Below are 12,457 nucleotides of genomic sequence, written 5' to 3' on the forward strand. Positions count from 1 at the left end.
CACATAATTTAGTTGTTTAGTTTAGTTTATTTGGACGGAATACACCATGAGGCTTGAATGTCCAAAACACATTAACCGGTAACTAGCCAGATCATTTTCTATAAAAAACTAAAAATGATGTGAAATACAAGAGATGCCTTCCTTTTAGTCTGGCGCTCCATTTACTCAGTGAGTGTGCTGGAAACAGAGGCGCTCTGAACTCTATCTCCCAGTGTGACATGAAGTGACATGAGTCAGCGCTCGAAGCTAGCTCGTCTGCCGTAGCTGGTTTGACTTTAAGCACATGCTTCTTCTTCTCAAAGTGTTTTCCTCTCTCGATAGAATTCCTCGATGGCTAACATTGACGTTATGTTTGAGTGCTAGTCATCCTCCGGCATGGCAGGCAGGTTCTTATTCTCTTATTCTTTTATTTAAGCATTTTGCTTGTACAACTACTAAATTAACATTAGCGGAGCGTCTATGCAAATTAAGCTATAGACAAACATGAATAACCAGTCAAAAATATTCTTGGTGGTTAACTGATTAACAGTTAACTGCAGACGCTGCAGCATTAGATAATGACCTGTATGTAACTATCTTCTGCTGTTCTAACTTGTCTATGCAGCACATAACCCAGATCCTTAGGATTGACCTAGTGGCCGTGCCAGATGCCTGTTTGCGTCCTGATCTGACCCTCCCCTCTCACATGACTCCATTCATTGAGGGTGACCTTTCACCCCAGCCCGTGTCAGTGCAAGAGCTTTAACCTCTTGTGGTCTGGAATGGAGAAGGAAAACAAAAAGCCTAATGTATCAAATTTCGGAAGGAATTTTGCAACTAATGATGACACTGACATACTGAACAAGACAGAGTCTAAACAAACATGGTTTATATGGAAATATAAAAAGAAAACAACCACCTGAGATGAAGCGGGCTGCTCCATTTGGGATGCCATGTCAGCAGTCTGGATGTGGGTTAGACAACCCAGACTAGAGTGGGGGTGGGTAGCTGTTCCTCTGACTCTGACCTTCAACAACCGGATGTAATGTCTCCTTTGGGAGAAGAGGATTGGTGGTGGGGTGGTCGAAAGGGGCATGAAGAGTTGGGTGGACTCTGTTGAGCCTGCCTGCTTGTCTGCATGGCCTAAACCCTCCTGGTGACTCTTAACAGACCAAGTCAAACTGGGCAGTAATTATGTTTTAAAAAAAGAGCCGTCTTTTTCCCTCCACCACCGACCACCCTCACTGCAGTTGGTTGTTCTGGTGTCTTGTTTATGCAGGCTCAGTATTTTCTATTCATGTTTCACTGTTGTGGTGACAATGTACCTGACCAAGGACAGATAAGAAAGAAAAGCTTTTCACATCAAAACAAAATGCCCCCCTCCCCTTTTCATTTCATCAGCCCTCGTTTTCTTTCAAACTGGTCTTTGTTCTGTTATCAGTGAGCTGGATCCTACGCTGATGAGTATTGACATGTAGAAAGAGCTCTGTTTTAGAGTGTGGGTAACTTAATCAGAGACAGAACAAGCAAAAGAGAGAGACACACACACACAACGCAGCAAGGTTGACGAGACAGGTAGAAGTGTATGAATACACAACGTAGGTTTGAATGTGTATTGATGAATATGCTCATGTGTACACCGATGAATGCATCAGTCCCTCCTCTTTCTTTCTGGAAGTTCTTTGCCCAGGCTTGTCTAGAGGGTTTTGACCTAGTTTGCAGCATTTGCAAACTGACAAGACGAGGTGTGAAAGTGCTATGTGTATGCGGGAAACAATACACTCCCTATACATTGATTAATGTAAAACACACAGAGCTGAGTGTCAGATTTGCAGCAGACGTATATTTAAACACATTTAATCTTGTAACACAAAGGCAGTATTACTGGAGCTGGTGGGGAGCAAATGAAAATAAATGGTTTTGTTGACATTATCCAAAGCAGGGCACAGAGCGCAGCAAATACACAATGGGTCACACCCACATACACAGATGTGCACACACATACTGGGATGTCAAGTACAAACTCACCACTGTGACCATTACATGCCATTGCGCTGCAGTCCAAAAGTCTGATTGGGTGTAGAGCAACTTTTGTAACTTGATCAAATATTTCACATTGAATTACCATCAGTGGGTTTAATGGCAACTACAGTCTATATTTATACTGAGTTTAATGAAATATAAGCAAGAAGACTGAATGGTTTAAACTACATTTTGAATAATAAGGAAGCAGCTTGTTTTAAGAGGAGAGGAGAGAGGAGAGGAGCGCCTCTCATCCCCAACTACAAAACCAAAGCCAATTTGAGCAGGGTAAAGACATGGAGTTAATCTGAAAGGTCAAGAGGCCTGGCTAATATGACCACCTCACAGTTATATAATGTTATGCAACCTCTTTCAGCGGCTGTGTAGTGTCAGCTCTGAGTTTGTTATTGTGGTAGCAGTGGGCTGAGATAGCCGTGGAAAACAAAGTTGTTTAAAATCAGGATCTCGGTCGAGAGGCGAGAACGTGTCCGTAGTGGACATGCACACTCTAACACACACTCACAAAGAAGCAGGCACAACCTCAGTCTGGTTTAAAAGCATGTTCAGTCTTGCATTCTCCCCCAAGGACACTCCCTCAAATCATACATGACCGGTGGCCTGTGAAGTTCACGTGATGATGAGAGAAGGAAGGAAAGAAGTATGCGTGTGTGGTTTGAACCTTTACACACCACGTCTGCTATCTAGCACAGCGTCAGCAGTTAAAACCTGTTTTGTTGATGGACTAAATCAGTTTATAATATAATAATCTACAATTTATTTAAATCGTTTTTATCCTAACATTTCTAAAAATGTTTGAACAGAGGTTCAGAAAAAAAAAAAAAGATCCTCCAGATTTAATAGAGCTGCTCAGGTTTTACACTGTACTGTACTGCCACCGGGTATTTGTTAATGTGTAAGTGCCGTCTGACACACCGACAGCATCTTGACAAAGACAGTAACCAATAGCTGTGTAGACTGAAGGTAAGAGTGCTTAAGCACCGCCTACAGCCTCTCCCAGTCCTCTTTACTGTTACATAATCACTTATCAGTGCACTAAGCTTGTTGCTGGATGCAGTTTCTGCTTCCTCTGTGTGAAACAGTGTGCATGTTCATGGTAACTTTCCTTAAGGACTACGACAGAATGTCCTGGGTGCAAACGTGCATGCATGTGTGTTTGAGGTGTGAAACAATAGCAGCAAAAAACCGAACACACTCTTCCTGCCTGACACATCGCACTGACGCATCCACCAGGCTGGCCCGTATTGCAGAGCCAAGAGCCAAGAAAGACGTCTGATTAGTAAGAACTTTCCCAGATGCTTTTAAGTGATTTATCAGTAAACAACACCAGCATAGTCTAACTATCTCATTATTTCTCTTCTCTTTTTCTTCTGTCGAGTGATTGGGCAATCCTGGCCCTCATCTCCAGCTCTGGCTCTCTTAGGGCATATTTCGAAATTATTCTGGATGGAACACCAAACATGTGGTCAGTTGACCAGTACGCCCCCACACCATTCATGCCCAAACCACTGCACAGTTGTAGCTAGAGGGTGAATTCCACTCCTAGTCAAAACTCAGTTGGAAAGACAGGTTTGGAGTAGAGTATGAAAGTTGCTGGATTATTTTTATCACCACAAATGCAGTGTCAATTTAGCTCCTGGACTGGGCTGAATAGAGACAAGAGTGATGCCCAAAAATATGCAGTGTGCTCCAGGATCTCATGGGGTCCATTACACAGCCACTAAAAGTGTTTAAATGCCTTTAAAAAAAAATATTAAATGACTGTGTTCTTTGGAAGTGATGCCCCTATTACTTAACATGCAACACTATGAATAAAACCAAATGTGGTGTCATCAGCCACTCTGTACCTGTTTCTCGGGACAGGGATGTGGGAGGAGGGGAGGGGTTGTCTCTCTGTCTGTGGTACATTTCGCCCTTGTGCTGCCCTGAAGTTGTTGGCCAGCTCTGCCTGTTTCACTGGGTTCCTGATGTCCAAGTGCATGAAGCCGCCTGGTATCTGCCCATTTACGCCTGGGCAGTGAGTAGGACTGGCCCTCTTCAGGATCCCAGTGGAACCAGTGTCTTTTTGGTCCCCCAGGCCAGTCTAGAAAATGAAGCAGTAATACATTAAAGTCAAGTGCTGAGCATGCCAACATCGGAAGCATGACACGTGTGACACGTGATAGAAAGAGTTAGCCAAATTGTTAACAGCTTTGATACTTCCTCTAGTGAAATTTGATGCACTTTCTGTGACTTTCTTAAACAACAGACACTAGTAACACTAGGGCCAAGTAATACTGTTGAACAGTTGATAAATAAATGCAAAACTTGTAAATGTGATGATTGACACAGGAAATATTGTCTATTTTTGTTAGACTGACGTGAATTTAATTATGGGGAAATGGGAACGCACGTTAAATGAGAAATATGACCATTACTTTTTAAAAAAAAATATGGATTCATCTGCATATTCTTTTAGATAATATAAATTACTTGCTGAGTTTATAACACATTAAAAAATGTCTTACAGCCCAATGTGATTTCTTACAATTCAGGATTGAAAGTTCTGTTTTTTCCCCACTACAAGCCAATTTCAAGTCATTTTTTCACTATAGAAATTATTTTATTTATTAGTAGTTATCAAATGTCAAAGACGTTTAGCTGCCATACATGATGCAAGATGCTACTGGCTTTTGTTTTGGCACTCCATTGACATTTTTTTGGGAAACTTGATACACCATTGAATTTTGTCCACATCCTCTTACTCCACAAAATAACCTAACTTCTGTTTCCACAATAATTGAAATGTTTTTTTGCACTATAATTCATAAACCTTTTGTGAATGTAACTCTTAATTAATATGGAAGAGAGATTACTTTCTCCTTAGCTACTTCCATTATCAGCTTCAAAAATAAAAACAATATGTCTATTTTTTTAATATTTTTTTTACCACCTGCAATCCCATAAGTGATTTGTTAGATGTACACGGCAACGTGGCATTCTACTTTCACCAGGAAATTTGGAAACTATTTTTATTGTCTGTCACAGATATTAAAAAAATATTCATACAAATGTGTAATAATAAAATCACCTTAATGCCATTAGTGTTAAAATAAACAGACCCACAACCCACTGAACTTATTTGAATAAAATGCTATCTGATCCATCTCAAAAGTAGGTGTGGCAATTTGCCATGTATGCATATTTGATGTTGCAGGGTCAATTAGTAACAATATTACATGATTAAGTTACTGACCCTGCAGGGAAACACACACATGGGTCACATAAAAGTGAAAATGCAATGGACAAATATGCATATAATGCAAGTTAAACCACACACACACAAAAAAAACATGAAGTACTGGAGGAAAAACACATGTCTACAAATTAGTACTAGTTCAGTAGTGGGTTGAAGAGCCGGGCCGAGACGTGCTATGCAAGCCAGGAAGCCCTTCGCTGTAGCTCCACCCTGAAGTTATGGGGGAGGGGGTATGACTGGTAGTTTGAAGTCCCTGCCCCCCTTTTCTGTAAACTTTGCACACACAAAAAATGAGCCGCCATTTAAAGCGGTTCTGATACCACGTAAATTACGTAAATAATTACGAAAAAGCGGTGACAGCAGTCGGCTAAATATCTGACGCGTAAAAAAGAAAAGTGCGCTCAGAGTTGTGACCGTGGCGCCTCGGTGCACATTGCACAGCAGTTGTGGTCTCGTGTGAACGTCACAGTCGCGTACTACACTCATTAAAATGTAATAATGGCGTGTGAGAGCTGTCAAAACTTCAATATGCAGCGTAATGACAGGTTTACGCTACATGCTCGATGATTATCTGTGTTGTTACTCGGGTGTTACGTTACTGTGCAGACTTTACCGGCTAATGGAGGTCGTGCGTACACACACTTATTAAGGCGGATAAACGGTGCTTACTTTTTCCATGTCGTGCAATATTCGTCCGTTCCCTTTTGAGGAGCTCCTCTCGCCTTTAACCTCCACAGCTGAGCCTCCGTCCATTACGAATTTGTAGAGGACGGGCCCGTTTGTGTACGCCGGCATGGGGCCGTTTTTCTCCACCGTCGTGGGGACCCGTGTGTCGCGCAGCACCGAGCGGCCTGCCCGGCAGTTAAAATCCGCACCAACGCCGACCCTCGTCCCGACCGACGACTTCTCCAAAATATACCTGGAATCCATATTCATTCAGGGCGAGCGGAGACTAAAGAAAGAAAAACAGCTTTCTATAGGTTTTAGTGCAAATTGCTGGAGTTAGATACATTTATCAGGATTGTCGCGAGTTGATAGGTGTTTTTTTTTTTCTGTGTCTTAAACTTCTATCCTAGTCTACATGTAAAGTTTTCCACCACCGCCGCCACCACCACTACCCAGGATATCCAAAAAGCCGCCCGGTCAGGAGGATAAAAGATTGTTTTGCCTCTTTCCTCCAAAAGAATACCACGCCCCCTCCGCTTCACTCCTATTGGTCCGCTGCGTACATAAACATTACACTCTGGCACGCGTCCACGTAACTCTGGCCTCTGATTGGCTGATTTGCCCGTGTCAATCATTTTTTCCCCCTAATCCAAGTAATGTGGATGGAAGAGGGAGGGGGCGTGTCGTTGCAGTTTACCGGCCGGTGTCTGCAGACGACGAAGAGCCGGGTTGTCTGCGAGGCAAGCTAGGGAGAGCAGAGCAGAGGAAGCAGTCTGCAGGCCTGAAACTGCGCATTTATGTTTGCTGCTAATCACATACTGATTTTACCACAACTTGTTTTACTTTCAACATTTGTTTCCTCCCATAAAAGTTAGACCTACATTTTACCATCGTTACAATGTGAATAGTGTCTGGGCATAATGAACCCTTGTGGAAAATTCAAGAAGCCCTGCAGGAAACACTGAGGTTTATGAAGCAACGTTCAAACTGACAGAGGTGTGCCTGATTTAATGTTGCATTACAAGGTGGACAACAGAGACTCGCATTTGTGCTTCATTATATGTATGTATATGTGTGCAGCTTAATGTAAAAACAAAACAAAAACAAACTTATTTTTATTTTTTTATGGTGCCCACTTAATGTACAGTAGATAAAATACACATAAGAGTTTAGTCTTATTGCGAAATATTTGATTTATTAAAATCTCCCCGCCTCTATATCGAATTCTTTCTACCTAGAACTGGCTGGAGTACTTGCTGGAAATCTGCAGTTCATCAAACAACTGTTGTTATTAAAAGATATATTGCTGTTTGTTTTCTTTTTTTATTATTACATTTGCCCCAGAATGACTCTAACCCGCTCTAAACTGCCTGTAATGCACTTCTACATTTCTGCTTTATTGCTTAATTTTACACAAACACACTTTTTTTTTTTGCAAGCTACAGTTATTACCACGAGGCCTACTTTGTATAAAGCAATAAGAACACAGACAAACACACGTTATAATGTGCCACTTTATTAGAAAAGTAAAAACTCACTTTAATATTTTATGAAGGTTAATATAAAACATTACAATCTTTTGCATATCTGCACTGTCACACTATATTTTATTATATTTATTATTTTTTAAACTAAACCCTGTGCTTTAAGAACATACAACATTGGCTACAGCTGTCACAGCAGTATTGGCCCATAATTATATCTGAAGACAATTAACAAACAACATCTGTATCTGCATGGAAAGCATGAAACATTTTGCATCCACAAAGTACAATGTGTCTGTGATAACCATCTTTTTTCTTTTTCTTTTTTGTTTTCAACAAATATACTGTATACTGTATGTTACATTGGAACAACATCAGAACAGCAACAGAGTATTTTACACATTTACATCATCATACTGTATTTGTTTGTGCAATGAACATCTGTCTCGATCAGTGTATAGCAGTGTTCGACAAAATATGTCAGATCAGTGCTTTCTCTCGGGATAAAGAAAATGTGACACATAAAGTGACAGCCAGAGAAAAAGGATTAAGTGTGATGGAGATTTCCAGCCAGTATTGTCTAAGGGAAGCCTTGACAGAGCTTGTTAAGCGTCTCAGCTGTTAGCCATTTCTCATATCAGGCAGTAGATGAGCCGTTGGTGCATTGTAGATATCAGGTTGGGGTTGGCCTGACCCCACGCCCCCGCCCCCCCCCCTCCCAACCCTCATATCACTCCCTGAGTCCCTCAGAACTGGACATCAAAGGCCCCTCCCCTGCACAGTGAGGGAGGGGGCAGAGAAAAGAAGAGGTCTGTGTCGGTTATTATGAACACAGCTGGGGGAGGGAGTATATGCAAGGGCTGACCAAGTGGAAGCAAAGTGCGCTTCATCCCCTAAATGCACATGACTCAGTGTTGCTCAGCGTGTGCGTGCAAGTAAGCATGCACACACACAAAAACACAAATCAGGAGGAGGAGGGTCCTTTGGGTCTGTGTCCATTTGCAGTGATCCTCATCCAGCTTTATATACTAGCTGTTCCTCTTCTCCCTCTACATCTCTATCGCTCTTTCTTTCTCCCCCAGAGTGGAGGATAAACAACACTCTGCCTTGAACTCACAGTGACTTCTCTCTATCTTTCTATTTCCCTTCCCTCCTCCTCCTCCTCCTCCTTCCCTCCAAGTTGTTACTTTGGAAAAAAAAAACCTGAATGATGCTTTGCATCACATGAAAAAAAAAGTACAACAAAAAAGATTAAGAAACGAGATCAATTAAGTACCACAATATTTGTTTTCATGTCCATATAACAAAGCATGCACTTTTTGATTAAGCAGGAAAAAATTGCACCAACAACATAAACATATTGTTTCCATGGCAGTGGCATGAGCTATTCAACCAGTAGGTAAGAAAAAATAAACAGTGCATTAAAATACAGAGTGCATTTGTTTTTTACATACTTTCTGACACAGTAGCATTTATAGATTTATGTTACTAACCTTTCTAAACCCGTCTTCTCTGTGCATGGTTGTCTCACAGTGAGATCATTCTAATACACCTTTCATATCCCAGCCTGTGAGTAGTTTAAATCCCTCGTCATCTCTTATCCCATATAATATGCCCATATATTAAGCCTCTAATGTTTTGTTTTCTTCCTCTCCTATTTATTTTTTAATGTTCCCCAACGCTACATGGGAAAGACATTGTTTGTAATGGAAGAGAACATGGTGCAGAGGCTGGAGACCAGGATGGGGAAAGGGGAAACATGGGGCAAGCTTCCAAAGGACAGTCAATGTAATTTTTATGCCCAACTCTTTATTTTCCTTGGAGTCCAAGCCCTGTGTTGCTATTTCAACCACCAGACTTATGTCTGTTGAGCTATAGGGAGCTCTGGCTTTGACTTGAGACCAGAGAGTGAATCAGAACTGCCCTCAGAGATGCCCTTTAATTGCCCTTAAATGCCCTTTAAGCACGTTAATGCACAATTAAACCAACCAGTCTTGCAGCTGTCCAGTGCCAGATTACAATGGTCATAAAATCAGACATTTACACAGTGCTCAAGGGACATGACATATTAACTGCACAGGATAAGGCATCCTGTATTATTTTGGACACTCTTTCACTTCCTTATTTTTGAAAAAATTCTTCTCCTTTATCGTATTTATTTATAGTAATACAGTAAAGGTCTTGCATTGTGAAATCTGCCACCCATATCACTCTGGGGAGATTCTTAAGTCTTGAGTTGATCACTTATCCTGCATAACCGTGCCAAATATGTGTGTATCTGTGTGTAAGAGGGAGTGTTGGGGTGTGTTTTCATGCCTCTGGCTACAGATGTTTGGTGAATCTAAGCGTGGACTGTTAAATAATCTTAGGTTTTATGTGAAGGTTACATTATTGATCAAAAGTCACTTTTTATAGTTATCACACGGGCTGTTATTCAAATGGGGACAACAGCCTTTAATTACCACTGTGTTTATGCAGGGCAACAAATTCTCGGCCTTTGTTTGAACAAAGCACCAATGTTGTCTGTCAGGCAACCATCCAGTGCACACAGAGAACCTGTTTCAGATGTTTGCTTAGGGAGAGCTAAGCACCACAAATCTCTGTGACATCCATTTGCTTATATTACATAAGTCCCCCCAAGATGAGGCATACGTGTGTGTGTATGTGTGTGTGTATAAGGATGACTATAGCTAACAGTGTGCCTCATACTCCCAATATACCCAGTTTTCTTGCTACTACTGTTTATTTTCAGATGTGTGTTTGCACAATGCATGCACATTTATTTATATATATATATATATATATATATATATATATATATATATATATATATATCTATATATATATATATATATATATATATATATATTAAAGTTTGTGAGTTACACCACATACTCTTTAAAGAGTACAGTGTTCATATAAAAATAAAGATATTATGGAAAATGATGCACAAACAGGTGAGTATTGTCAGTGACACAGTAGGTTGAAAATGTATATTCCAGTTTAGTTTTCTTATTTATTTTTTGTTGTTGTCAAAACAGATTTGGTCCACATTTGGGCTGGACTAGGCTTAGGCTGGTTCTGAAGTACAGACCAATCAAAGGAAGTCTGAACCTGGATTAAGACCCTGTTTGTACCTGATGTCATCACAAAATGGATCCTCATGTTGTTTGTCTATAGAGGGCCTTGTAACTATGTACAGCAACCTGTTGGCTGGTGAACAGGAGGGTCCCTTTTATGACTCTGCACCAGTGGGTTCTGGGCCCTTTCTGCCTGTCAGCCAGCTACAGGCCAGTGACGTACATCTCCATCCCATCATTGAAGGTGAAGATGGTGGTGGTGCTGGAGCTGTTGGCTCCTTGTTTCACATCGCTGATGGTCTCATAGAAGTTTTCCCCACCCGGCAGGCCTCTAACAGGGAGGGCAGTGGGTCCTGAGCTCTGAGGTGCCGCTGGTGCTGCCTGCTGCTGCGGCGTCTGCTTCTTCTTCTTTAGAGTGGCATTACCCCCCGCTGTGCTGTTATTGGTTCCTGCCTGCTCACGTTTCCGGTGGGTGTCGATAGTAGCGTATGCAGGGTCAGATTCGGCCATTGCAAATGTCGACCAGGACCTGTCTCCTACCGGCTCATAGCAGGGCTCCTCCTGGGAACGCGCCTGGCCCTGGACTCCTCGGCCTCGGCCTCTGGAACTTGCGTTTCTGTCTCCACCAAAGGAGCGTGGGAGGGTTTTTGATCCGTTGTTTTCCATAGGAGGTTTCTTCTTCTGGGTTTTACACACGATGGAGTAGGTGTCTGCAATCTGAGAACACACACAGGAGGAGAGCAGAGTACGGTGTCAGTTAATGACACTGAACTACAGTACAACTCTATCCTACAGTCTGTGGGTGACAGTTCCTGAAATAGAAGGTGACTGCAATTCTGTTTCATTCACTGTCTTATTTTTACAAGTGAAAGTCTATTACAACAACTGCTACGTAGCTTACACATGCTGTGGTGTGCTGGGATTTAAATGAACAGTCACCGTACCATGTTTCACACACTGAGGACTGAGTTATCTATGAGTAGATGATGCAGACTTCCTATATTTATGTATGTTACAGGTACAGTGTGTGAAAACAAGAGCAAGAGCAAACATAAAATGCTGGTAATTTGGTGTATGTACTGTAAATGTATGTGTGAGCATGGATTGTGTGGGTGTGTGCACAGGAGTTTGCGCATGTGTTGACAGAGCTCACTCTGTGCTGTAACCTGACCTATTTTGACTGTGTCGGCAAACTGTGTTATCAGTCTGCTGAGGTCTAGAGACAGAGTTAGCTTTGCAATGGATGGACCTGTTAAAATTTCACCACAACTGCTTTGGCAAGAGAACAGCGGGGTACGGTGTGAAAGATCTGGACAACAGCCAACTTTGTGAAAAAAACAAAACAACAGCTGCTAAGTGGTGTTCATTAATGGACTTTGCTCAGATCTCATTTGCTTTATGTAAGGCGTACGTGCACGTGTCTGTAAATGCACACACATCTGTATTTTTGCGTTTACAGTGAAGCATGCAAGATTTGATATCTACAGTAAGACTCACAACTGTGAGGTATGCACGAGGTCTTGTGGGGAATTTGGATAAACCAGTGCTCTGACCTTTGGCATTTCTGTGTCAAAATTCCATAAAGGGAGCACAAGCGCAGAAGATTGTGGGACATGCTGATGTTTAACTTCCATGTTCACACCCAGACCAGCAGCTCTCTGCTCAAGTGGCCCTGAGAAACACTGGCTATGCAAACTCTCTCTCTTTCTCCCACACACACACACACAGATTAGCCTTGTTTTTGTTCCACTCCCAAAAAACTGAAACCTGAGAGCATAGAGACAATGTGCAACACTGTTTTTTTGTGTGCACTTTTTTTTTTTAACCTTGCCCTTTCTTTTATGGTAACTTCACATTATATGTCTTGCAGGAGAGAAAATGCATGCATGAGTTAAACTGGGTAAATATAACTAAAGTGCAAACACTGTGACTTTAATTGTGAGTATCTCTTTTTCTGTGTCTGACAGACC

At 41.7% G+C, this 12,457-nt stretch overlaps 2 protein-coding genes across 5 annotated transcripts in view; both read right to left on the reverse strand.

The window, feature by feature from the left end:
• Nucleotides 1–6,414, reverse strand: part of slc2a4rg (SLC2A4 regulator) — a 38,611-nt gene extending 32,197 nt beyond the window's left edge. The window contains exons 1-2 of one of the 2 annotated variants that reach the window (XM_019256483.2): nucleotides 5,927–6,414; nucleotides 3,867–4,102 (exon numbers count right to left, since the gene is read on the reverse strand). In XM_019256483.2, the coding sequence (XP_019112028.1) occupies nucleotides 3,867–4,102; nucleotides 5,927–6,193 (503 nt within the window). In that variant the 5' untranslated portion in view covers nucleotides 6,194–6,414. The remainder of the gene's footprint in view (nucleotides 1–3,866; nucleotides 4,103–5,926) is intronic. The other variant, XM_010751563.3, reaches the window with a different exon arrangement.
• Nucleotides 6,415–7,419: 1,005 nt separating this feature from the next.
• The window catches only part of LOC104935671 (uncharacterized), a 38,182-nt gene continuing 33,144 nt past the window's right edge, over nucleotides 7,420–12,457 (reverse strand). For all 3 annotated transcript variants that reach the window (XM_027288757.1, XM_019256457.2, XM_019256456.2), the window contains one exon: nucleotides 7,420–11,204. In XM_027288757.1, the coding sequence (XP_027144558.1) occupies nucleotides 10,692–11,204 (513 nt within the window). In that variant the 3' untranslated portion in view covers nucleotides 7,420–10,691. The remainder of the gene's footprint in view (nucleotides 11,205–12,457) is intronic.

This window comes from Larimichthys crocea, chromosome XV, assembly GCF_000972845.2.
Source record: "Larimichthys crocea isolate SSNF chromosome XV, L_crocea_2.0, whole genome shotgun sequence".
Taxonomy (NCBI): domain Eukaryota; kingdom Metazoa; phylum Chordata; class Actinopteri; family Sciaenidae; genus Larimichthys; species Larimichthys crocea.